This window comes from Populus alba, chromosome 10 (genome assembly GCF_005239225.2).
Source record: "Populus alba chromosome 10, ASM523922v2, whole genome shotgun sequence".
Classification (NCBI taxonomy): domain Eukaryota; kingdom Viridiplantae; phylum Streptophyta; class Magnoliopsida; order Malpighiales; family Salicaceae; genus Populus; species Populus alba.
In genome coordinates this window covers 387,815-409,629 of record NC_133293.1, presented here as the reverse complement: position 1 = coordinate 409,629, position 21,815 = coordinate 387,815, and the positions used below count along the sequence as shown (strand labels likewise).

General features: G+C 34.8%; 4 protein-coding genes across 6 annotated transcripts; 2 read left to right on the top strand and 2 right to left on the bottom strand.

The window, feature by feature from the left end:
• The first annotated feature begins 1,046 nt into the window (after window positions 1–1,046).
• On the top strand, window positions 1,047–3,902 carry LOC118057357 (F-box/kelch-repeat protein At1g16250). The gene is made up of 4 exons (XM_035069914.2): window positions 1,047–1,273; window positions 1,498–2,072; window positions 2,663–3,241; window positions 3,419–3,902. Exons 2-3 carry the CDS (start codon window positions 1,504–1,506, stop codon window positions 3,234–3,236), a joined length of 1,143 nt encoding a protein of 380 aa, XP_034925805.1. The 5' UTR covers window positions 1,047–1,273; window positions 1,498–1,503; the 3' UTR covers window positions 3,237–3,241; window positions 3,419–3,902.
• Window positions 3,903–6,595: 2,693 nt separating this feature from the next.
• Window positions 6,596–12,117, top strand: LOC118057356 (pectin acetylesterase 10). Of its 2 annotated transcripts, XM_035069912.2 has the most exons (12): window positions 6,607–7,891; window positions 8,009–8,091; window positions 8,216–8,345; window positions 8,430–8,503; window positions 8,833–8,919; window positions 9,007–9,131; window positions 9,217–9,277; window positions 9,903–9,956; window positions 10,037–10,114; window positions 10,732–10,837; window positions 10,956–11,101; window positions 11,478–12,117. In XM_035069912.2, exons 1-12 carry the CDS (start codon window positions 7,645–7,647, stop codon window positions 11,583–11,585), a joined length of 1,299 nt encoding a protein of 432 aa, XP_034925803.1. In that variant the 5' UTR covers window positions 6,607–7,644; the 3' UTR covers window positions 11,586–12,117. The 2 variants fall into 2 exon arrangements, with proteins under 2 accessions (XP_073268221.1, XP_034925803.1); XM_073412120.1 differs by lacking the exons at window positions 10,732–10,837; window positions 10,956–11,101; window positions 11,478–12,117 and adding an exon at window positions 10,334–10,701 and having other exon boundaries at window positions 6,596–7,891.
• Window positions 12,118–12,847: 730 nt separating this feature from the next.
• Window positions 12,848–14,744, bottom strand: LOC118057355 (uncharacterized). Its single transcript, XM_035069911.2, has 3 exons — window positions 14,404–14,744; window positions 14,161–14,290; window positions 12,848–14,054 (listed from the first exon to the last, which is right to left on the bottom strand). The coding sequence occupies exons 1-3, from the start codon at window positions 14,534–14,536 to the stop codon at window positions 13,262–13,264; spliced, it is 1,056 nt and encodes a 351-aa protein (XP_034925802.1). The 5' UTR covers window positions 14,537–14,744; the 3' UTR covers window positions 12,848–13,261.
• Window positions 14,745–17,421: 2,677 nt separating this feature from the next.
• Window positions 17,422–20,683, bottom strand: LOC118057354 (uncharacterized). Of its 2 annotated transcripts, none has more exons than XM_035069909.2 (4): window positions 20,268–20,683; window positions 19,869–20,103; window positions 17,804–17,963; window positions 17,422–17,705 (listed from the first exon to the last, which is right to left on the bottom strand). In XM_035069909.2, the coding sequence occupies exons 1-4, from the start codon at window positions 20,482–20,484 to the stop codon at window positions 17,652–17,654; spliced, it is 666 nt and encodes a 221-aa protein (XP_034925800.1). In that variant the 5' UTR covers window positions 20,485–20,683; the 3' UTR covers window positions 17,422–17,651. The 2 variants fall into 2 exon arrangements, with proteins under 2 accessions (XP_034925800.1, XP_034925801.1); XM_035069910.2 differs by having other exon boundaries at window positions 17,804–17,960; window positions 20,268–20,672.
• Between the last annotated feature and the right edge of the window lie 1,132 nt (window positions 20,684–21,815).

Genomic DNA, 21,815 nt, shown 5'->3' with positions numbered 1-21,815 from the left:
TTGCAAATTCAGTAGATTTGACTAGAGGCATGCGTACATGAACTTTTTTTTTTTTTTTTTTTTTTTTTTAATCTTTTGCTCTTCAAAACTTGTTTGATCCCATTTCCCTCTGTTGATCATGTTTCTTCCTTTTTCATCCTAAGAGAGGCAAGAAGATAAAGCGAAAACTACAAGTCCAAAGAACTTTTATTTCTCTATAAGATCATTTTTTTTTTTTTTGATAAAACTCCCTTTTCATTATTCATTCATTCATTCTTTTTTATTTATTTATTTTATTTAAACAATGATTTTTTTTTTATCATAATCCTGGTTCTTCATATAAAAATTTATCATGATCTATAATGCAATTTTCAATTAGAAAACTAAAAAATAATGTAGATTATCCTTATGTGACTATATGAAAAAAAATAAAAGAATAAATAAATCAATTTTCATTTGTAATTATTCATAAAGTAATTAGTAATATTATTAAAAAATATCTAATTGTATTTAAAAATTATAAAATAATCAAATAACTTTTTAAATATCATCTTAATAATTTTATTTAAAATGGATTGTATTATAAAATAAAAAATTTTTAGCCTTATAAAAAGCCAATGATATTGAAGCATAACCCTACTCACCTGGATTAAAATAAAAAAAAAGTCAAGTATTATATGTTGATGACATATCATCTTTTTTTTTTTCTTCTAAATAAAGATGAGTAACATATTTTCTGCTTAGATAAAATATTTTTCACTATATATATTTTTTATTATTGAAAAGATAACATCTATTTTTAACATATTTTTATTTAAAAACACCTTAAAAACATGCTAAAAACTTTAACAACTTTATTTATAATCCTAAATCACTTTCTAATCACCTTAAGAGTCAATAATCAAAATGAATAAAAAAATTAGAAACCCTGATATATCTTTATGGCATGTTTAAAAGGTAAAATTATCATAATTAAATTACCCTTTTCAAGATGACTGCATTAATATTAATATCGATTTTTTTATTTTATGATAAAAATGTGGACGCCAAAATTTTTCTGTCTCAATGACTCTCTCTCATCTCTGAGGGTCTTTGATAGTAGGTGAATAGTAAAAGTCAATAAATCTTCAAGTAGAGCCTTTGATAGTAGGAGTATAATAATGTAAGGACGTAGAAGAATATAAAAATATAAATCACGGATAGACTTTGAGAAAACCCAAGCCATAGGGGAGAGGAGAGGAGAAGAGAAGAGAAGAAAGGAGAGCTCAAAAGGCAAATCTTCCCGTTAACGAAGGTAATTTCGTTTATGTTTATACATTTCTTGTTTTTTTTTTTTTTTTCGAAATTTAGTTATCATGATTATGGTTTAGTTTCAATATTATAAGAATTCAGCTGGGCTAGCTGGGCATAATAGGATATGATGTGAAATTTGATTTTTCTTATAACATAAAAGCAAAAACAATATCAAGAGTTTGGTGGGATTTGTTTGATTTTTGAACCCATCTATTGAATTTTTAGGAATCTATGCATCAACCCATCATACCCGGTTTGCCGGATGACTTGGCCTTGCGGTGTCTGGCAAAGGTATCTCATGGGTACCATGGACTTCTTGAATCTGTCTCCAAGAGATGGAGGGATATGATTCGCAGCGCTGATTATGCCCGCTATAGAGCGAAACAAGGATGTTGTGGTGATTGGCTGTTTGTTCTTACTGAGCAGTCTAACAACCAATGGGTTGCCTTTGATCCTGAAGCTGACAGGTGGCATCCCTTGCCAAAGGTTTCTGGGGATTGTGCTGACCGTCAGCATTTTGGATTTTCCTGCGTTTGTGTTTATAATCGACTCTTAGTCATTGGGGGCTCCTATGCACCACTGGATTCGTCAGTTCTAATTCAAAGACCTTTAATAACAGATAATGTTCTCCAGTTTGATCCATTTAAGAAACAGTGGACAAGTGTGGCAAGAATGCGAACACCACGTTCTCACTTTGCTTGCAGTGTTATCTCTGGTAAGGTTTATGTTGCTGGTGGGCGCAACTTATCTTGCGCCAAGGGGCTTGCTCTGGCTGAGGTTTACGATCCTTTAACAGACAAGTATGTACATTTGCACAACTGCAATATTTATTTGTGATGTTGTCTCACACCCTTGATAATTGTTTAGTGACTACTGGTTGCTTCTTATTAAACACCAGGCTTTTGCACGCTTTATGATTTGAGTGCATGATTAATTACCAAAAGATGATCTGTTTTTTTTGTTAATTATCTAATCTGTCATGGTCCTCCTTTTTCTTTCCATCATTTTCTCCAGTCTTGCCTGGAACGTTTCTATTGTCAATGTTTACAACTTTATTAGCTGAAAATTTGATTACATCTATTTTTTTTTAAATCCATCACCATTACAGTTTACTGCTTAGGTTTATAATGACATTCCCCAATCAATCATGCATCTTCACTAAGTCAATATGGATATTTGCTTTGGAGTATTATGCATGTAAATGCACAGAAAAATCTATGTTAAATGGCTGTCACCCTGGGGGGGTGTGGTTGTTTGTGATTGCGTTAATTCCATGAACAATACTTAGTCCACAGTACCTCAATTAAGGGCTAATGGAATTAAGATCTTGTTCAAATTCATCCTTTTCTAGTGCAATTTGTTGCTGGTTATGACATCCCAGAAATTGCAGATGGGAGGAATTGCCGCCAATGCCGGCACCACTGATGGACTGCTTAGGATTATCATATAAAGGCAAATTTCATGTTTTGAGTGACCAGGTTGGCCTGTCAGAGACAAACATAACTCAAGTTTTCAATCCATCAATTAACACATGGTGCACAATGGAGGACATTTGGCCTTTCTCTAGGGCAATGCAATTTGCAGTTCAAGTCATGTGTGATGGAAGAGTATACACAGTTGTTGATTGGGGTGAGAGCTTGATTAAAACAAGGGACTCTGAGGGAGGAGAGTGGTACACTGTGGGTTCAGTACCTTCAGTCATTCTTACCAACCACACGAGGGCTTTGGAGGCCTTTAGTTATGGCTTTGCTTCCCTTAGAGATGAACTGTATATATTGGGTGGAAAGGTTCTCAAGTGGGAAGAGGCAGGAGCTGGAAGGTTTGACATCGTGAGATTGGATTTGGTGAGGGTTTGCAATCCAGTAGCTAGGCCTTTAAAATGGAAGGAAACCAGGCCAATGTGTGGACCAGCATGTGGCTCTATTCTAGGATGTGCATCCCTGGAAGAGGAAAGTTGTTCTTAATCGAGGTAAAGGAACCCTTTGTTACTTCGGTGTTCACCATCTCTCGGCGAAGCCTATATTATGACTTTATTGAATTTTTACAATCCTGTAACTATAGTTTTTTCTTAATAGACTGCTTAGAGTTTTCTTTGATTAGAATTCTCCTCGATCTTGTGGCTAATGTACCCTCGTGTATGCTTCAGTTGGACGTGAAGAATGCACTTGTTATGGCCAATGCAGTCACGGCTAATACAAAGGTGGGAGGCATGTAATGGTAGTATCCTTCCAACCAGGAGCATCAGTCAGTCATTGGACATCCGTTGACACCATGTTTGGCTTGCTTTTTAATGAAAGATTCCTCGTCTGGTTGGCTTGCTTTTTAATTCCAGGATTAGTTTAATGAAGACGGTTTTTACTTGAAAACTTTCCCTTGATGACGCCTTAACAATCGATTTGCAAGATTGAGAACAGGAAAAGACAGGAGAAATATGGCTCAAGTCTGCTTCACTGTTTCTCTTTGTTTGTTTATGCCTATTGGAATAGAAACGCGTCTCTCAATGTTCCTAACCACATCGTGACTGAAACATGGGGAGAAGTAATCACTGAAGCTATATATTCCAAGAACCCTTCTGAAAGGAGTCAGTGTATTTTGATATGGCAACTTCACTGTTTCTCTTTGTTTGTTTATTGCTCTTTGTTTGTTTATGCTTAGATTGAAAAGCTAGAATTTAGTGATTTTTATCAATCTTCGAAAATAATAGATAGAAATACTGCAAACACAGCCATTGTGACTTCTGTCCAATCCAAAACTTGCTGCCTGCAGTCAGTTTGGGCTATAACATGTATTGGTGGGGTTTTCTGAACGATTTGATACACGGTGGTGTGCGACGGTTGCATGGAAGAGAAGAAATTGGCCCTGCCTGCGTGAAATTTAGAGGTATTCGAGATTCATATTTATGGTCATTGATGGACATGGTTCAAATAAGCCCGAACCCTAGGACCTCCTCCAGGTGTGGGCTCGGGCAGGGTCCTTATGGGGACCTACCGTCTCGAGCCTAGCCTGCTTGTCATTGGACTTGGGGGACCCATTATCTAAAATTTTGGTTCTTGATTGTGGTGCCTGAACCCATCTCTCTTTTTTAATTGATTGAACTTAGGGTTTCAAACCCGAATCCGACTGCTGGGTTCACTTGTTTTCATCAACTTTCTGCTTATGCCAAATGCATACCCATGAATCATCAAGTAAAGTTTGAAGCAGATGCACAACAACATTCTTTTCTGTATCACCACCGCATGAGACTTGTTTTTTTTTTTTTTTTTTTTTTTTTGTAAAAATGGTGGAATAAACCCTCTATTTATTATCAGATTTAACGGTTTTATTAATAAAAACATTTATCGGTATTTACACTAGCAATAGAATCAGAATCAAATCTCATGTGGTAGTCTGGGGCACTCTTGAATACCTAAATTAGCATATATATATGTTACCTTAATCATTTTATGTTAACGACTGGAATCTCTTGAAGTTTGCTTTAGATTTGGCTTCGTAAGCTTGGTGCAGGGCTTGTTAAGGACAGCCTAACTTTTAAGCTCTTAGAATCTCTCAATTAAGTAAATTCTTGGACATCTACTGACTTTTTCGTCAAGTGTTTGAATTTGATAGAGGCAAAAATGGGCGGGCCATGGATGATGATGGGTGGAAATGATAAAGATGAAGAAGGTTCTAAGTTCAAAGCTTTTGATTTTTTTCCCATGTTCTATTCATGTTAACCTAATCTTTTTTATTTAATTTTTAATTATATTTAACCAAATTTATTATTTTTGGGATATTCCTTTGAATGTTGCATGAACATTTAATATATATATATTTTTTTTATGTTAGCACGATTTAGACAATTCAAAGAAATTGAAAAATAAAAATTAATTGAAAGTTTTTTATTTTTTTTTTAAATACTACAACCACCAAAAAAAAAAAAACCAATTGCTAAATGATAAGAGCCTCTTTGTTATTGTGGTAATGGTTGTTTTTTAAAGTATTTTTATTTGAAAATGCATTGAAATCATATTTTTTAGACCTGGTCCGGTTCAAGGCTCATGTTTCGGGTTTTGACTGGATTACCAAGTTATCTGGGTCAAATTTAAAAAAAAAAAAAAACAATATCATTTTAGTAAAGAAAACAAAAGTCAACGGGTTGCAACCGGGTTGCCGAGTCAACCCACTGGGTTACACTAGATTTTTTTTTTTCTATTTTTTTCTTCAACCTGACCCGGTTCTAACCTTGAATTTCAAAATTATGATCAAAATGATATATATATATATATATATATAAAATTCATGCTTGATATCAATATATCAAGTAAAACAACCTCAAATACTAAATCATATTACTTTAAAGCAATTTTTTTTAAAAAAAATTAATTATTGAAAATAAAAAAATAAGTGGCTGTTTGGTAATGTGGTTGCGGGTGAGGTTCACCCGCAACCACACTACCAGGTGTTTGGTAAAGAAAGAAAAAATGTGGTTGCTGGTAAGGCCCACTAATTTTAGTGGCTGAACCGCAGGTTGTGAGAAGCAGCAAAATGCTGCTTCTCACGCTGATAAATTATTATCAACAGTGGAGCATGGCTCCACTGCGCACTGTTCACGTTTCCAGGTTTTTTTTTTTTTTTTTTTTTTTTTTTTTTTTTTTTTTTTGAAAAACCATGAAAATGAGTTTAAATTTTTTTATTGTTTTTTTAAAAATTATAATGACGTAGCATTTGTGAAATTTGATCGCAATTCCAATTATGTTATTGCCGGGTCCGGCCCAGTTAAAAAAAATTCAGTTTTTATTTTTATTTTAATTGTGTTCTATTCAAAAAATTAAAAGAAAATCACTTGATGACGTAATAAAAGATTCAGTTTTTGTTGTTGCGCGCTTAAAAAACCATGAAAAATATAGTTCTTGTTGGATAGATTTCGTATGTGATGACATTGCACATAGTGTAATATAATAATAAAAAATATTTGATATCAATATTATTTATTTCATGATGTAATAACAGTAGTTAAATTTACAATATTTAAATTAAAATCATTAATATTAATATATATATTTTTTAATTATTTTATAACCTCAATTTGAAAAGCATTATTTTTTAACCAAACACATTAAACTACTTTTTCTTCGACCTCAATTTCAACCACAGTTTTAACCAAACACCTATTTTTTCAAACCAACCTCAACTAAAAGTACTTTTTATAAAACAACTTTTTTCAAACCACAACCACAAAAGCTACCGCAATACCAAACACACCCTCTAGAAAAGTGGTCCTACCATGAGGCTTTTATAATGTTTTCATGATCATAATTCGTGAAAAGCTGAGAAAGTGAGTCCCTGCATCCTTCTAGCTGGCTGGCAGCAAGTCTCCATGATTAGCGAGGGTGTCGGTGGAGAAGAACTTTCAGGTCACTGCCAAAACAAAAAGACGAGTGAGTGTGGACCATTCTCCAGACCCCATTTCGCCTTCCATCCCATTTTTCATTTCATACTATACCAAGAAAGATACATTTACACTGCTCTGATTATCACCAAACAAGGACAAAATGCAGTGGCTTGTCTCCATTGAATTAAAGGTCCAAGACTTTTGTGAGATGGACCCTTGCACAGGTCATAATCTACTTTCCTGCTAACAAATTTATGTTCTTCCAATTTACGAGTACCTCGTGATGGGCACAATAGAGGAAACGGCTATCATGCCGAAATCAGCAAGATCTGATTTTTATAGTTGTAGGTTAATCTATCTAGTCGTTGTTAAAACAAAAAAGGTTTAATGGGTTAATTTTGTAACTCGTTGATCCGAGACTTGATTTCTAGTTTTATGGATCAACCTCGTGACTTGTTGATTTCGGTGTTTGGTTTAAATGGATTTTATATTAAATTAGATGGAAATTGATCTGATTAATTTAGAGAATCAATCCGCGAACCGATCAAAACTCGTTAATAGATAAGAGTTCATTTTCTTGATTTCTCACCAATAGGAATGGCTGAATTCTCTTATACCAAGATATCATTGGGGTTGCCTTGCCCCATCTTTGTGGATTCTTGGTCCTTTATGGGGCTTTTTAGCCCCCTTTTTTGAAAAAAGTATCTTTATTAAATGAACGTTGTCAAATGATAATGATAATAAAAATCGTGTAGTTGTGCTGTAAAAAGCTTGGAGAAGTAGTGGTGGTGTTATCTTGTCTGCTCCATCTATCCAATAAATGTATGTATGAAGAAGAAGAAATACCACGTTGCCTCTCCTTCTCCTTCTCATTCTGATATAAAGTTGTTGGGATCGTCTTATCTTACACTCCTACATATATATCAGCAAGTAGTCGTGTGTCTGTAGAAGAAATAGTTAATGCAAGCAGTGAGAGGAGGAGTAGGAGGAGGAGGAAGAAGATGATGATGTTGTACTTGTGGTTGGGATTTATGTATGGGTTGACGATGTGCTCTTTAACATGGAAATGTGTCAACTGTTTTGAATTCGAACACTCTCAGCCTCTGCCTCTCCAAGATTGGAATAATAATGTCACTTATAAAGCAGCAGCAGCAGAAGCAGAAGCATTTGCATATGCATATGCTCGTCGCACACCACCGTTAATGGTGGGTCTTACACTTGTCAATGCAGCTGCTTCAAAGGGAGCTGGTACCTTCTTATTACTCTTAACTCTCACCTCATCTCCTCCGTAACTGATAATATGAATGATAATGACTTGCAACCTCACCAGTTTTCTCTCTTGTTAATTATTCGAATAATATGCAGTCTGCCTGGACGGTTCATTACCAGGGTACCACATCCACAGAGGATATGGATCAGGGGCAAACAGTTGGCTCGTTCAATTGGAGGTATCCAGAATGACTCAGAAATTAACAACAGTACTTGGCTACTTGCTCTCCTATCATGTCTTGTTCTTCAGGATTCAAGCCTCCTCCTAAGCACCTGCTCTCTCTCTCTTTCTTTCTCAAACAGGGCGGAGGATGGTGTAATTCAATCAGAAAATGTGTTTTTAGTAAGAAAACCCGCCATGGTTCTTCACATTATATGGAAAAGCAGATACCTTTTGAGGGCATACTCAGCAACAAGGCTGAAGAAAATCCTGGTCATTCACGTCTCTTGACAACTTCTTCACTTGACTTACTCTCATAATTCTTGCACAAACTATAACTGCTATGTGCATTTGCAGATTTTTATAATTGGAACAGGGTCAAGGTTCGTTATTGTGATGGTGGATCTTTCAGTGGAGACAGTCAAAATGAGGTCAGTGATCTTTCAGCACATATTTTCTTTTATGTGCTTTGCCAAGTCTGTTCTTCATTGCACAAAGTCTCAAGAACAGGAACTGAAAATCTTGCATTATTCATAAACTTACTTCCGTCTCCACTCACCTACAGTACCAATCTCATTTACAAATATTTATCTACATTTCCCCACAATCAGCAGTTTGAGGGTATTGCTGACCTGCTCACCAAGCCGCTGGGCTCGAGCTGTATTCTCCAATTGAAGTTTATTTGTTTTGTAATGGAAGATTGAGTGAAATTTACCAGGCCTCTGGCTGAGTGAATGACGATTTCATCCTTACTCCACAGGCAGCACAACTCTATTTTAGAGGACAAAGAATCTGGTCAGTTGTCATGGAAGATTTGATGTCGAAAGGAATGCGCTATGCTAATCAGGTCCCTCAAACCTGCCATACAACTTTTATGCACTGTTTTAGTTTTATTTATTTGTAGTTTTTTTTTTTCCTCTTTTTTGTTTTCTAGGCTCTTCTCTCTGGATGTTCAGCTGGGGGTTTAGCAGCTATACTACATTGCGACGAATTCCGGCATTTATTTCCAAGAACTGCTAGAGTCAAGTGCCTCAGTGATGCTGGTTTATTCCTTGACGTGTAAGCACCTCGAGATCCTTGCATTTTCACTCCTCATTGTGTTTCCAATTAGTATGGCTAAACTGTAGTTGTCTCTTGTATGTAGACCTGACATCTCTGGTTGGCGCACGTTAAGATATATGTTTGCAGGAGTGGTCATGCTGCAGGTACCTAGACTTTCCTTCATATTTTCCATTACAGTGGCTCAGTGCTGTGAATCCTACTTATGGGTATATCAAGAACAACGAATTACTCAACAAGAAAATCATTATTCATGCAGAAAGTCACTAATTGATGATTCTATTCCTATATCTTGTCTATTGATATTTAACTTTTTTCATTCTCCATAATGATCTTTTCAAGCTTAAAACAATTAGCTATTTAGTTGATCCTAACATCTAGTCAATCAATTACTCAATCTCAGTTTGTCTGGACTTAGTCCGAAGCAATTCTCTGTCGTTCAAGTTAATGTTGGACTGGAATGATGCTTCTTCGTCCAATCCATCTTCACTCTGTCATCTACGTTTGCTTTATAGCATTTCTACATTATCCTTACCGCCTCCTTTGAGCTTTATGTATAAAGATCATGCTTCTTGGGGTGGATTTCTTTGCTACCTCCTTAATTTTTGAAGTCGGTTGACAATGGCAGAATCATTGAACACGGTTCCATACATCACGTTAGCACTGGTTTTTTTAGTCATCTGAATAATTTTCTTTGTGTATTTGTTCATTTGTCATGATCTTGATTCTTGAGGATAAAACTGAAAAAACTACGTGGTTAATCTATTGCAGGGGATGCAAAAGAACCTGCCCCAGGGTTGTACTAAACGCTTCAATCCAATCATGGTAATCTTTTTCCTGCAGCACATATGTTACTTGCCATTTTATTTTTCCTCTGATATTATTCATGAATCTTCTTTGCACAGTGTTTTTTCCCTCAGCGATTAATTGCTAGCGTCAGGACTCCACTTTTTCTTGTCAATACAGCTTATGATACATGGCAGGTATGCATTATGTCTGTACTGCCCTAAAATTTAATCTAGTTAATGAAATATAAACGAATTTACTATCTGAGGAAGTTTCTGTCATTCCTATCTGCCTCATGTGTGACGCATATGCAAGGGTGTCACGACATGTTAATACAATCGTACCTTTTACTGTATCAGTTTTACAAAATAATATAAATTATTTTTGAAATCTCACTTAACAGTTTAAGCTTTTAGGTTGAGATGGTTCTTTGACATGGTATCAAAGCCTTGATGACCAAGCGGTCACGAGTTTGAATCTCACCATCCTTATTTATTTGATAAAAATTAAACACAAGGTAATGTGAGTCTATGCAAGTTTCAAACTCAAAAGGCTTTCACTTGAGGGGGTGTGTTAGAGAATAATATAAATCATTTCTTGGGACCTCACCTAACAACTTAAGCTTTTAGATTGAGATAGTTCTTTAACAGCCAGTGTATGCACAGAATCGTTCATACAGATACAGTCAGGTCACTTGCATTCGTGCTAAATCCATATGAGATTTCATGCTTCACATGAATACATTCTACTATTTACAGAGAGTGTTTGATGACACAAAATAACAATGATTTTTTAAATACCCTATCTTGAACAGATCCAGGTCAGTTTAGCTCCTGCCTCAGCTGATCACCATGGAAACTGGAATGGATGCAGAAAAAACTATGCACGCTGCACTGGATCACAGATTAGTTTTCTTCAAGGTGATTTATTACTGTTCCTACAAATGATAGTTTCATGATATCACTTATTTTGTCGAGGCAGTATTTTGATGATAACTTCTATGGTAACTTACCACCACACTTGTTTCACCTGAATCAGGTTTCAGAAATCAAATGCTCCATGCTGTAAGAGGCTTCTCAAGGTTGAAGAAAAACGGATTGTTTATAAATTCATGTTTTGCTCATTGCCAGACAGAGAGACAGGACACATGGTTTTCTCCAGGTTCTCCCCACATTAAAAGCAAGGCAAGGCCATTCCAACCTAACTTGTTATTCTCTGAAGTTAATAAATACCACATCACTGCTTTACATAGTATTTGCTTAAATTCATTTGTTAAACACCCTATTTTGAACACAAAACAACCCTGCTTTTGGCCCCATCAGTGTGAATCCCTGCCATCAAATTCTTAGATAACATGCAACCTCTTCGCTTGTGTCCGAGTAAGAAACAATCAAAGGAAGAACACCACCAACCAATGCCTTTGCATTGCCTTAATGCCACCGAGTACAAAATCATTACCAACATAACTTTCAAAAAACTACAGTTCCTTTTCTTTTGAGAGTTTTAATTATAGACAACTGAGGCGGGCTCTCTGTGATGCAATTGATGATCAACTTACAGGGGATAGCGGAGTCTGTTGGCAACTGGTATTTTGATCGTGCTGTTATTATGGCTATTGACTGTCCGTACCCTTGTGACCATACCTGCCACAACCTGGTGTTCAAGTGATTTTCTACTTATATAGCTACGATATGTGTCATTGAGCTTCCAAGAAAATAAAATCTCGATGAGCAGTTCAAGTGATGGTCATCAAGACTCGATTGCCTTTTTCGTCTTTTCTCTTACATCTTCACTGGGTTGAAGCGTCATGAAAGTTGTAAATGGAAACGCAGAATTTATTAGCTGTGAGATTCATGCATGGGAAGGTGCTGAAGGATCTACGACTGCACTTTTGGTTGTCAAGGAAACTAGGGGATGCAGCTGCCTGCTGAAACTAGCTAGTTTTGATTCTGACAACTTCTAGGCATTAGGAGTTCAATTGTGAATCACAGAATAATAATGATTGGAAGTATGTTGATCATAATTTCTCATGGCATCATAAGAATTGTGCTTAGTCATTGATAAAGACGGCCAACAGGATGATCATCGGCAATGTTATGATACTGATGGCTCCGTATTTCTAACTCAATATTGTTGTTCTTTTAAATAGCCCAAACCTGTGATATGATGATCATTACATAATTAAACATGGATTTGGTAAGATCGTTGGATTTAGTTGAGAATTGAACCTAAAAAATTATGAGTCTGGTAAAATATTAGATTTAATATATTTGGATTCAATCATGAGTCTACAGAAAATATGACAAGATTTCAAAGGTTGCAGGGTAGCCAACATATTGTCACCGTTGCTGATGAGCAGGAAAATTGAAAGAAAACCCTATGCATATTCCTTGCTAGGAAATGGACTTTGCCTGTCACAATGGTTAAATGTGCTGGCATTTGTGCTTGAATCTACCTTGCACTAGGCATAAAGTATAGAGTTGATCACTAACATGATTATGGAGGAAACACTCATTCGGTGCTTATGTATAATTATTAACCACAACTGGTTGAGTTATTCTCCGGTGATTATGCGAATCGGACAGCATGTCATTAAGCTGTTTTGTGGTGGTCAAATCCTCTTTTCTTTGCCTTTTGTAGATTCGAAAGATAGATAAGAGTGGTTGGAGCAGTAACCTAAGATTTCAGTTCACGCTTGGCATGGTTTCTAGGCATGTTGGCATCTTAGAAATCTGAAAGTCTTGTGCACTAGTACTCAATCTGCTCCATGCAGAAGAGGTAAATTTTTTACTCTTTAACAGATCATGTATGGCACCAATCCGAGATGGTGCCTTGCTGGACTCCTGGAAATTGCTTTCCAAGGTTGTAGTCCCATGTTTCTCCCCCCCAAATCATCATCATAGAAGTAGGCGTTAGAGAGAGAGAGACGATGAGAAGAAGAAAGTATCTTCTGTGACCTTTCAGCTTAAATTCCAAAACAAAAGGAAAGAAAGAAAGAAAGCTTCAATCTGCAAATTCTGCCAACCAAGAACCAAGGATTAGCATTTTGATTCTGCCGTTTTGACATACAGAAATACTGTAAAATATCTTGCAACAAACACTCTGAAATCACAGCCAAGGTCTCTCTAAAATGGAAGTCCTCTTCCTCTGTGCCATCAAATGTTTGCATAATAATTTTTAAGAGCTGATTAATCCCTAGATTATCCCACAAGTCATTACAACGTGATCACGTGTATACCGAGCTTTGAAAATAATTGTTATTAATACCACCAGCGATGACAATTTGCGTCTGAGCCATCTCCATCTATTCGATATTTCTGGTGGTTTGAAGTTGATTTGGTGCATCACGAGTGTAGTGTCGGTTGATTGTGCTCGGCTAGAAATGATATATGTGTTGTGCTATTCCGACCACTTGATATCTGTTGTCTCAGAATCAGCGGAATGGATCTGTAAGGTCTTGTCTGATGATCCACCATCATCTGCCAACCCCCATGGGAAGACGCTGCTATCGAATAAGGACTTTCTCTGAAACCCACTACTTTCGCTGCTGCAATTACTTGAATCCCAATGGATGTTACTGAACGGCCCATTGAATCAAAGGGAAGACCTGCATAGATTTTATTGTCCATTTGAGCAGATATGATTGACCTTGAAATCGCGGGTACTAGTGTTCTGGAGTTGAGTTCTTGGTTAGGCTCAAAAAGACTGCACTTCTGGTCAAGCTTTAAATATTGCTCATGATTCAACTGCTGGACTGGGAATTGCAGGTCAGCAATTGAATCTAAAGGGCTGTGCTGGATGTTGGGGTATCGATTGAATGGCAAGGACTTGTCTTCCTTGTGGACACTGGTTTTGGAGGCATTCAAATTGTCATCTCCTTTTTCAATCTTACAGCTCGATACATCACTGAGTGATGTCTTTGAACTATCTGCCTTGAGATTGAGTGAGATCGCTGTATCCAGTTCTCTTGAGGCCTTCTCAGGGCACTTTCTGGTAGAAAGCTTAGCCTCAGAAAGTGGCTTGTGGGTGTTGGTGTCGATACCTTTCTGCATTAGTTTCTTCTTAATGGAAGAGTTCCATAGATTCTTTATCTCATTGTCCGTTCTTCCTGGTAACTGTGCTGCAATTCGAGACCACCTGATAGGACAGGAATGCATTACAGTTCTGTGAGCACAGTTATCATTTGATCTGACCTGAATACCGTTAGTTTAATACAAGGAAGAAGGCACTAAATTATTGACACCTGTTGCCTAGAACTGACTGGAGTTGGATTACGAGGTTCTCTTCCTGGCTTGAGAATCTGGTTCTCTTCAAGTCTGGTCTCAAGTAATTGATCCACCTCAGCCTGCAGCTCTTTCCGCACCTTTCAAGACCTGACAATTCATGATCACATTAGAAAATAAACAAAAACTTGTTAGAAGCAAATTAAACAAAATCCCAGGGTTGGCTGGCAGGGGGCGCCTCCCAGAGAGACAGGAAGTGTCACCTGCTAGCTTGGGGACGGAGCTCCAGCATCCATGTCCATGCTCGGTAATGTACCTCAAAAGCTTCTCATCTTCGTCCGGGGACCACAACCCTTTTCTTAGTTTCTGCTTGTAACCGCAAGATTGCCTCCCCATTTGAAGAAGAAATTAAGCTTAATTTTCTAGTTGAAGAATGGTCTGTCAGAACTCAGAAGAAGCAGAGCCTTGGGATCTTAATAGGCTTGTGTTTCATTAATGTTACAACTAAGTTGGAAGTGGAAGAGATCAGAAGGAAGGAAGGAAGGATGCATACAAGTTTGAGAAAGGGAAACTCCTGAATTATTATTAATTGATGGAGAAGGGGAAGCCTCAAAAGAAGTGAGAAGTCGCCCTCAAGAGGTTGATACATTACACACATGTTCGAGTCTCTTCTATATAATTGCTTTGGTTTTGGCCCGCACCTGTCTCATCAAGGTCCAAGCATCAATTTTATGCACAAGCTGCTCTGATAAAATAAAAATAAAATAAAAAAAAGACCATAAAAAGATAAGAACAGCAGAAATTATTAGATTATAAGAAGTCTTTGTGTATTGTTTGTATTATATAATAATTTCTTCTTCCTGCATGCTGGCCACCATCTAGGAAATGGGATGGTGACTCGTTAGTCTGTGTTTTTTCTTTTTAATATTTAATTGTGTATTTTAAGTGTTGTTTGATTATTTTTGATGTGATAATATAAAAAAAATTAAAAAAACTATTTTAATATATTTTAAAATAAAAAATACTTTTAAAAAGTTTTAAAAAGTTTCATGCATTATAAATAAACTAGAAGTTACGGATTATAGTTTAAAAAAAAAAAACATTCAAGTTTCTATCATAATTTATGATGAAAAATCAGGTTTAAATAATGAAAAACAAATAATTTTTAAAATTATAACCAGCTAAAGAGTATATTCATTTGGTAAAGTCAAGAACTGAATATTTAATTCAATTATATATACATCAGCAATCTCACAAGCAATACTGAGTTGGTACAGACGACAAATTGAAGATTTAGGGTTTGAAGGATGTAGCAGCAGGGTTACTTCAATGATTGTTGTTGGCCAGCCCTAACATGATGAACTCGGATGATGATTCTAAACCATGATTCCCTTTTAACAAGATAACAACAAATGGACCCACCCTAATCAGAAACTTGTATCAGATCTCTAATGTAACAATCTTGTGAACATGGAGTGAGATCGATCGATGGGAGACAGAGGATCTGTTGTCAACGGGAGATCTCGATCACACATGATGATCAAGGAATTACTGTGGTCCTTTCTGTGGAATCTGCAGAGTTCTTCGACCTCACTCAAGAAAGATACATAAATATGGCACTTTAGGGTATGGCTCAGTGGTCAATTATGAGACTTGTCTTGTAGTGGTTCCGAGTTTGATTTTTTTTGTGCCAGTCTGTCATTCCTATAATGTTTTATTTGTCTACTGAGCTTGCAAGATGTTCAGTAAGTCCAGGAATTAATCGTGGTGTACGTAAGCTAACCCGAACAATTCAGGTTAAAAAAAAACATAAATATGAAATATGAGGTCCCTGAAATTGAGCTCTGGAGTAGCTAAGATCAGACTTTGTCAGCTCCTGGCTAGCTTGGGATGTTTTACAGATGAAGGACGTTTCTGTGATGTGAAGGAGCTCCAGTAAAGTAAAAGTTGTCTGCGCCCTACTCTTGCGGCTTGAAGCATGTCCATTTGATAAGAAAGAGCACCTTCCATTCTTAATCATTGAGATTACAAAAATTAATAATAATAATAATAATAATAATAATAATCGTATTTCCTGTTGATTTCAAGGTATACCATGAGAGAAAGTGTTCTTTATTGTTAAATTTAAATTAGAAATTATTTTCTTCCATGAAATTTAAATTATTATTTGTCTTATAAAAAAATATATTGCCGTATAAGTAAATAAAACATCGAAGCACTCTTGTAATACAATATCATATATTTTAATATATTTTTATTTATTTGATTTAATTTTTAGTTAGCTATAACATTTTTTTCTATATTGTATCATATAATTCTTAATTTATTTTATTAATTTGTAGTTAAAGAATTAAAATTTGTCTGGAATGTTAAAAAAATAATTGATAATTTACTATTTTTTATGTTAAAAAGAATAAAATAAACTAGGAAGTGTAAGAGTTTATTTGGAAATGTGATTGCGGTTGTTTTTAAAATGTTTTTTGTGTCGAAATACATAAAAAATAATATTTTTTTATTTTTAAAAAAATTATTTTTAAGATTAGTTTATTAAAATGATTTAAAATATATATAAAAATAATTTTTAATAAAAATTAAATTAAAATTTTATGAATGCAATTGTACCGCATTTTCAAACTGTACAAAATCATTATTAGCTCCCGTACTTAAGTACAAGTACATTCATGAAACCAGTCACAGCTTGCTTCGAAAGCTCAATTATTCACTGTTAGATGTCGCTCAACACTTGCAGCTATATCATTGCAACTTGCTTGTTTCCAAAGGCTAAATAGGCTTTTAAATTAAATATATATAAAAAAAAAGTTCTAAAAAAAATACAAAAATATAGTAAAATTATGAACAGCAACTTCTATGCGTTTTGGCTTCACCCGGTCCAACGGTAAAATAAAGAACTATATACGTGGATCTGTGAGCAAAATCCCCTGCACCACCTTCAGCTAGCTTCTTTCCAAGAGCTGTCAACTGGGTAGGAGCGAGGTAAGAGCACGTTCCAACGCGATTCTCTCAACTCAGCAGCATTTGATGGCATCGATCATCAGCTCATGGTGAAATCAGCATAAATTAATATTGAACTCACTAAAATCTTCTTGTTGCAAGCAGGCACGATGAAGCTAGCAGAACACAATCCCAGAATTCATGAAGCAGAACAGCAAATAATAAAGCTGCGGAAATTAAAATGACCTAAGAGTTTACATAACATAATATTCAGTAAGCCTGAAAAATATCCATCCATGGCTGCCATAAATTGACTGTTTGCATAAATATATAGATAGACACGCTCATTTTTATTTTTATTTTTATTTTTATTTAGAGCAGCCATTCGTATGGAAAAGATTTATCCACTTCAAAATCAGCCTCGACTGTATATATTTTGGTAGAAGTGCATATGCTATTTAAGTATTCGCCATGCATAAGCAGCTGGCAAGATCACTGGCTATATTATACATTAATCATAAATAGGAGGCGATGCATTTTCAGAGCTTTTACTCGGCTGTTACTGCTTTTGCTCCATGCTTTCGTCAACCTTGGGCCTGGTATTCATGAGGACCTGCATGCAAGAAGAGGACATATGCATATTAATACCGTATTGAGGGTAACTTTAGTAATTAAGTTGTAAGAGATCATCATCACTTCATGATCGATCACCTTCCGAAGCATGGTGTTTTCATTGGTCAAAGTGGAAATCTTCTCCTCTAATTTGGTGTTAATTTCCTGCAATTCTTTGGCTCTTGATTCCAAGTCATTGACGTAAACCTTCTTTCTTTCTCGAGCTTGTTGGGCTGAGACTCTGTTCCTTAGCAATCTGCTACATACAGAAGGGAGATCCCATGATCCAAGCCTTACAAATTAAGAATGAGATCTTGATTATGGAAAATTAAGATTATTTCTAAATAATTAGATTATTCTATTACATCAATTGTCCAACCTAGTGTTTGGAAAATTCCAGCGTAAGGTTTGGTTTATGCTTGTTTATTGTGGGAATCTATGACTTATGAGAAACAAGGTAATCTTCAATGATGAAATTGCAATCTTCAAAGATAATTTCTCCTTAATTTTTTATCGTCTCTCGAATTGGCTCATGTTTGCATATAAGTTCTTTATAGCTATTGACATTGCTTTAATTATGGGGCTTGAAAGTATTATAAATTGGTTTAACATCAAATCAAGGCTTTAAGCGTGTCATATCAGCTCCTTCAATGACTTTTCTTAGGTGTATATTGTTTTTTGCTACCTTCTAGTTAGCCCTTTTAATATATCAACTTCTTACAAAAAAAAAAAGGGATGACCAACCTCCTACATTGTTAACCGTGTATATTGAATTTAAATTTAATTTATTATTATTTTTTTAAAATTTTATCATTTAACATTTAATTAATTCTGAATTAATTTTAATTTGTTTATTATGAGTTTAGCATAACCTCAAATAATCATTCAGATATTTGGTTTGTATTATATTTTACGAGCATTTGGTTTTGTTATCATATAATTAAGTGAAAAATAGTTAAATAAAACAAAGTTATCAAATTTAGTGGAGTCCATGATCCAAATTGTGGGTTTAGCGGGTTAAGCCACGAAGCCCAGGTAATTCAATATTTCATCATCTTAATATTAAAAAAATATCTTCTTAAATTTACTTTTTTAAAAACAAACAACGCTTTTTACTGGTTGTCTGAACTATCGATATACTTACCAATTTAACCGAATCATGTTAGGACAACTCCCAAACGGTTTAATTTTAAACCCGGGTTAGGTAAAGAAGTGGATCGGTAGATTTCAAGGTTGACTTGCTAGGTTAAATTTAGTAACAATATTAAACAGTTCTCTACAACCTAGCAATTTTAGGTTTTAACTCCTTTGCTTCGCTATTCATATGAAGAGTGAAGGAAGTTTTTTTTTTTAACCAATTCCCCTCTTTTCTTTCTTTTCATTTTCATTAATTTTTTACTAATTTGATACTTCAACATTAAGTTTGTATTGAGTTTTACATCGATTTTTTTTTTATTTTATCTTTCAATATTTGATTGAGTTTGAATTGACTTTATAATTCGTTTTAGTTTGTTTTCTATAGATAAGGTTATCGTTGTTTCAAATAATATTTTGACATTTGATTTGTGCTCGATTTTACAAGCGTTTATTTTACTTATCATATAATTAAGTGATTATATATATATATATATATATATATATATATAAAGGTATCAAACCTGGTAGAGTCCATGACTTAGATTGCATGTTTGACGGGTTAAGCAACAAATATGTTATCTAGATCATGTCATGACAACTTTCACATGATTTAATTTAAGTTTGTACTAGGTAAGGAGTCAACTCAGCAAATTTCCTAATTAACCCGTTAAATCTAGTTTAAAAACAATGATGAATAGTTCTTTGTGACCTAGAATTTTTTTTTGTTCAAAAAAATATTGATTCGACCCGTCATGTGGCACGCAAACATATATATATATAATTAAAATTAAATATTTGAATTAAAATCTACTGATATTATGTATAGCTTATAAATAAATGAGTTTTATATGGTAACATTTTTTATCGTTTACAATAAATTCAATAACAGAAATGGAAATTAGATGTTGATTTTGAACATTAAATAACATTTAACAAGTGGGTTAAGCTAATCTATATGTATAACAAAAAGAAATGATGGCTCTCGTAAATAACAACATCATATTTAAACTATGAATGTAGGACTCACCTCTTGAGCCTTCTATATTCTTTGTCAGCAGGGTTTCGTCCTCTATGGCGTTTATTACTCCCTGTTGCTGCTGGTGCTGCTGCGGCGGATTGAACCTCGGGATTATTAGAATTAACGTTCTTATTATTGTAAGTAGTAGTATTATTACCACCACCACCACCACCAGCAGAATCCGCCGGTGGTCGAGCTTCTACATCCGGAACCGTGAAAAGATCTTCATCACTGTCTTCATGATCTGGACCAAATTAATTGATTAGTAACATCATTATAATTACTATAATTAATTCCCACGAGCACTAGGCCCAGCAGACTATATATGTGTATATAATTTCATGTGCGTGTGTGTATAATTACTGCAGCTAGCTAGAGTCCTGTCTGCTGGATGGATCTACAACGCACCTAATAATTTGTTTTTGTGGTGTGAAATGAGATTGTCACTTGTACTACCAGTACTTCTCCTGATCCTCCAAGAAGAGGAAGAAGAAGAGGTAGCTGTAGCACTGGTGCCCTCCACCTGATGGTCGTCGTCGTCTTCGTCGTCGTCGTCGTCGTCGTCGTCAAGCAATTGCTTCTTATGATCATGAGGGTACTTGTTGTTGGATTCACCAATATCCATTATCTTCTCTTCAATTACACGATCTGAGCTGATTATCTACCTCCAAGTACAGCTACGATGCCAATGCTAAAACGGTCTCCTAATGGATCATGATCTGACTCTGAATGGGTGTATTTTTGTAACAGTTGTCCATGTCCATACCATCTACCTCTCCTTTTTGGAAGACCTGGTTTAAAGCTTCTGGCCCATGAACGACCACGTTGATGCATGCACAGCCGCCCGCCCCCCCTTCTCTTCCTGTCTCTTTCTCTCTCCCCCTCTCTACCCATTACCTCATATATAAATACTAGCTATCTAACCGTTATTTGTTTTTCTAAGAAAATAATATAGGGTATATACATTATTTTGGTGTGTTTTTTACATATAAAAATTTAAAATGTAAATTAAAAAGTCTGTGTAAATATTTAATTAAACAAACTGATAATTATATATGTAAATAAACAAAAAAAAAATCATTAACAATAATAATAAAAAAATCAAATACTATCAGTTTTAATAGTTTTACCGACATGTTCATAGATAGAAATAGTCCGTCAAAAAAAATATTGCTAGTAATTTATAGTCTGTTGGTAATAAATATACTGATGGATTTACAAACATTCAAAACATGCCAAAAAAAAATTACTCACTTCATTATATTGGTATCTCATCAGTAAATTTAATATATCACCGACAGAAAAACTATATGTAATGTCATCAATTTTTTTATTTGTCTACCGATATATTCATCGATAAATATAATATATCACCAACATAATATCATTTGTAATTATGTTGATAAGTTAATAATAGCAGTAGCATTTGCAATAATTCCTTTTCAACTCTCTCTAGAATATATCGACGGATTTATTTCTAGGAGAAAGCAAAAAAACTGAAAAACCAATTATACCTAGAAAACCAGGAAAAAAAAATTACTAAAAAAACCTAACCGTAAAAAACAAACGTATTAGAATTTTTTAAAAATTGACTGTTTTTTATTCTATTTTATAAGCCTGAAACTTAAAAAACAAAACCGAACCCAAATAAAAAAAAAACTGAGTCAAACCGAAACCGGTCAATTTGAACAGGTTTTTGTTCTAAAATAACCGAACCGAACTAAAACTAGCTAGTTTTGAACCGATTTGGTTACTTTTTTTTATGAAAACTGAACCGAACCGTAACTGATTACCTCTAGTTATTCCTTCGGTAACTCTGTCAGTAATATTTTAAAATATATTTTTTAAAAAATATATATTGAACAGAAGTAGAAAAATAATTAAAATAATATAAAAATCAAATATTTATTACAAATTTAAACATTTATATCTTAAAATACAATAAATCTAAAACAG

What these genes read in the sequence shown, in the direction of transcription:
- LOC118057357 (XM_035069914.2), top strand. Translation starts at nt 1,504, where the DNA reads ATGCATCAACCCATCATACCCGGTTTGCCGGATGACTTGGCCTTGCGG. An exon ending in TACGATCCTTTAACAGACAA is followed by an intron (nt 2,073 to 2,662) that starts GTATGTACATTT and finishes CAGAAATTGCAG; the next exon opens with ATGGGAGGAATTGCCGCCAA.
- LOC118057356 (XM_035069912.2), top strand. Translation starts at nt 7,645, where the DNA reads ATGATGATGTTGTACTTGTGGTTGGGATTTATGTATGGGTTGACGATG. An exon ending in GTTGGCTCGTTCAATTGGAG is followed by an intron (nt 8,092 to 8,215) that starts GTATCCAGAATG and finishes TTTCTCAAACAG; the next exon opens with GGCGGAGGATGGTGTAATTC. An exon ending in GTGGAGACAGTCAAAATGAG is followed by an intron (nt 8,504 to 8,832) that starts GTCAGTGATCTT and finishes CTTACTCCACAG; the next exon opens with GCAGCACAACTCTATTTTAG.
- LOC118057355 (XM_035069911.2), bottom strand. Translation starts at nt 14,536, where the DNA reads ATGGGGAGGCAATCTTGCGGTTACAAGCAGAAACTAAGAAAAGGGTTG. An exon ending in CTCCGTCCCCAAGCTAGCAG is followed by an intron (nt 14,291 to 14,403) that starts GTGACACTTCCT and finishes ATGAATTGTCAG; the next exon opens with GTCTTGAAAGGTGCGGAAAG. An exon ending in CAGTCAGTTCTAGGCAACAG is followed by an intron (nt 14,055 to 14,160) that starts GTGTCAATAATT and finishes CTGTCCTATCAG; the next exon opens with GTGGTCTCGAATTGCAGCAC.
- LOC118057354 (XM_035069909.2), bottom strand. Translation starts at nt 20,484, where the DNA reads ATGGATATTGGTGAATCCAACAACAAGTACCCTCATGATCATAAGAAG. An exon ending in GAATATAGAAGGCTCAAGAG is followed by an intron (nt 17,964 to 19,868) that starts GTGAGTCCTACA and finishes TTCTGTATGTAG; the next exon opens with CAGATTGCTAAGGAACAGAG. An exon ending in AAAACACCATGCTTCGGAAG is followed by an intron (nt 17,706 to 17,803) that starts GTGATCGATCAT and finishes TCTTGCATGCAG; the next exon opens with GTCCTCATGAATACCAGGCC.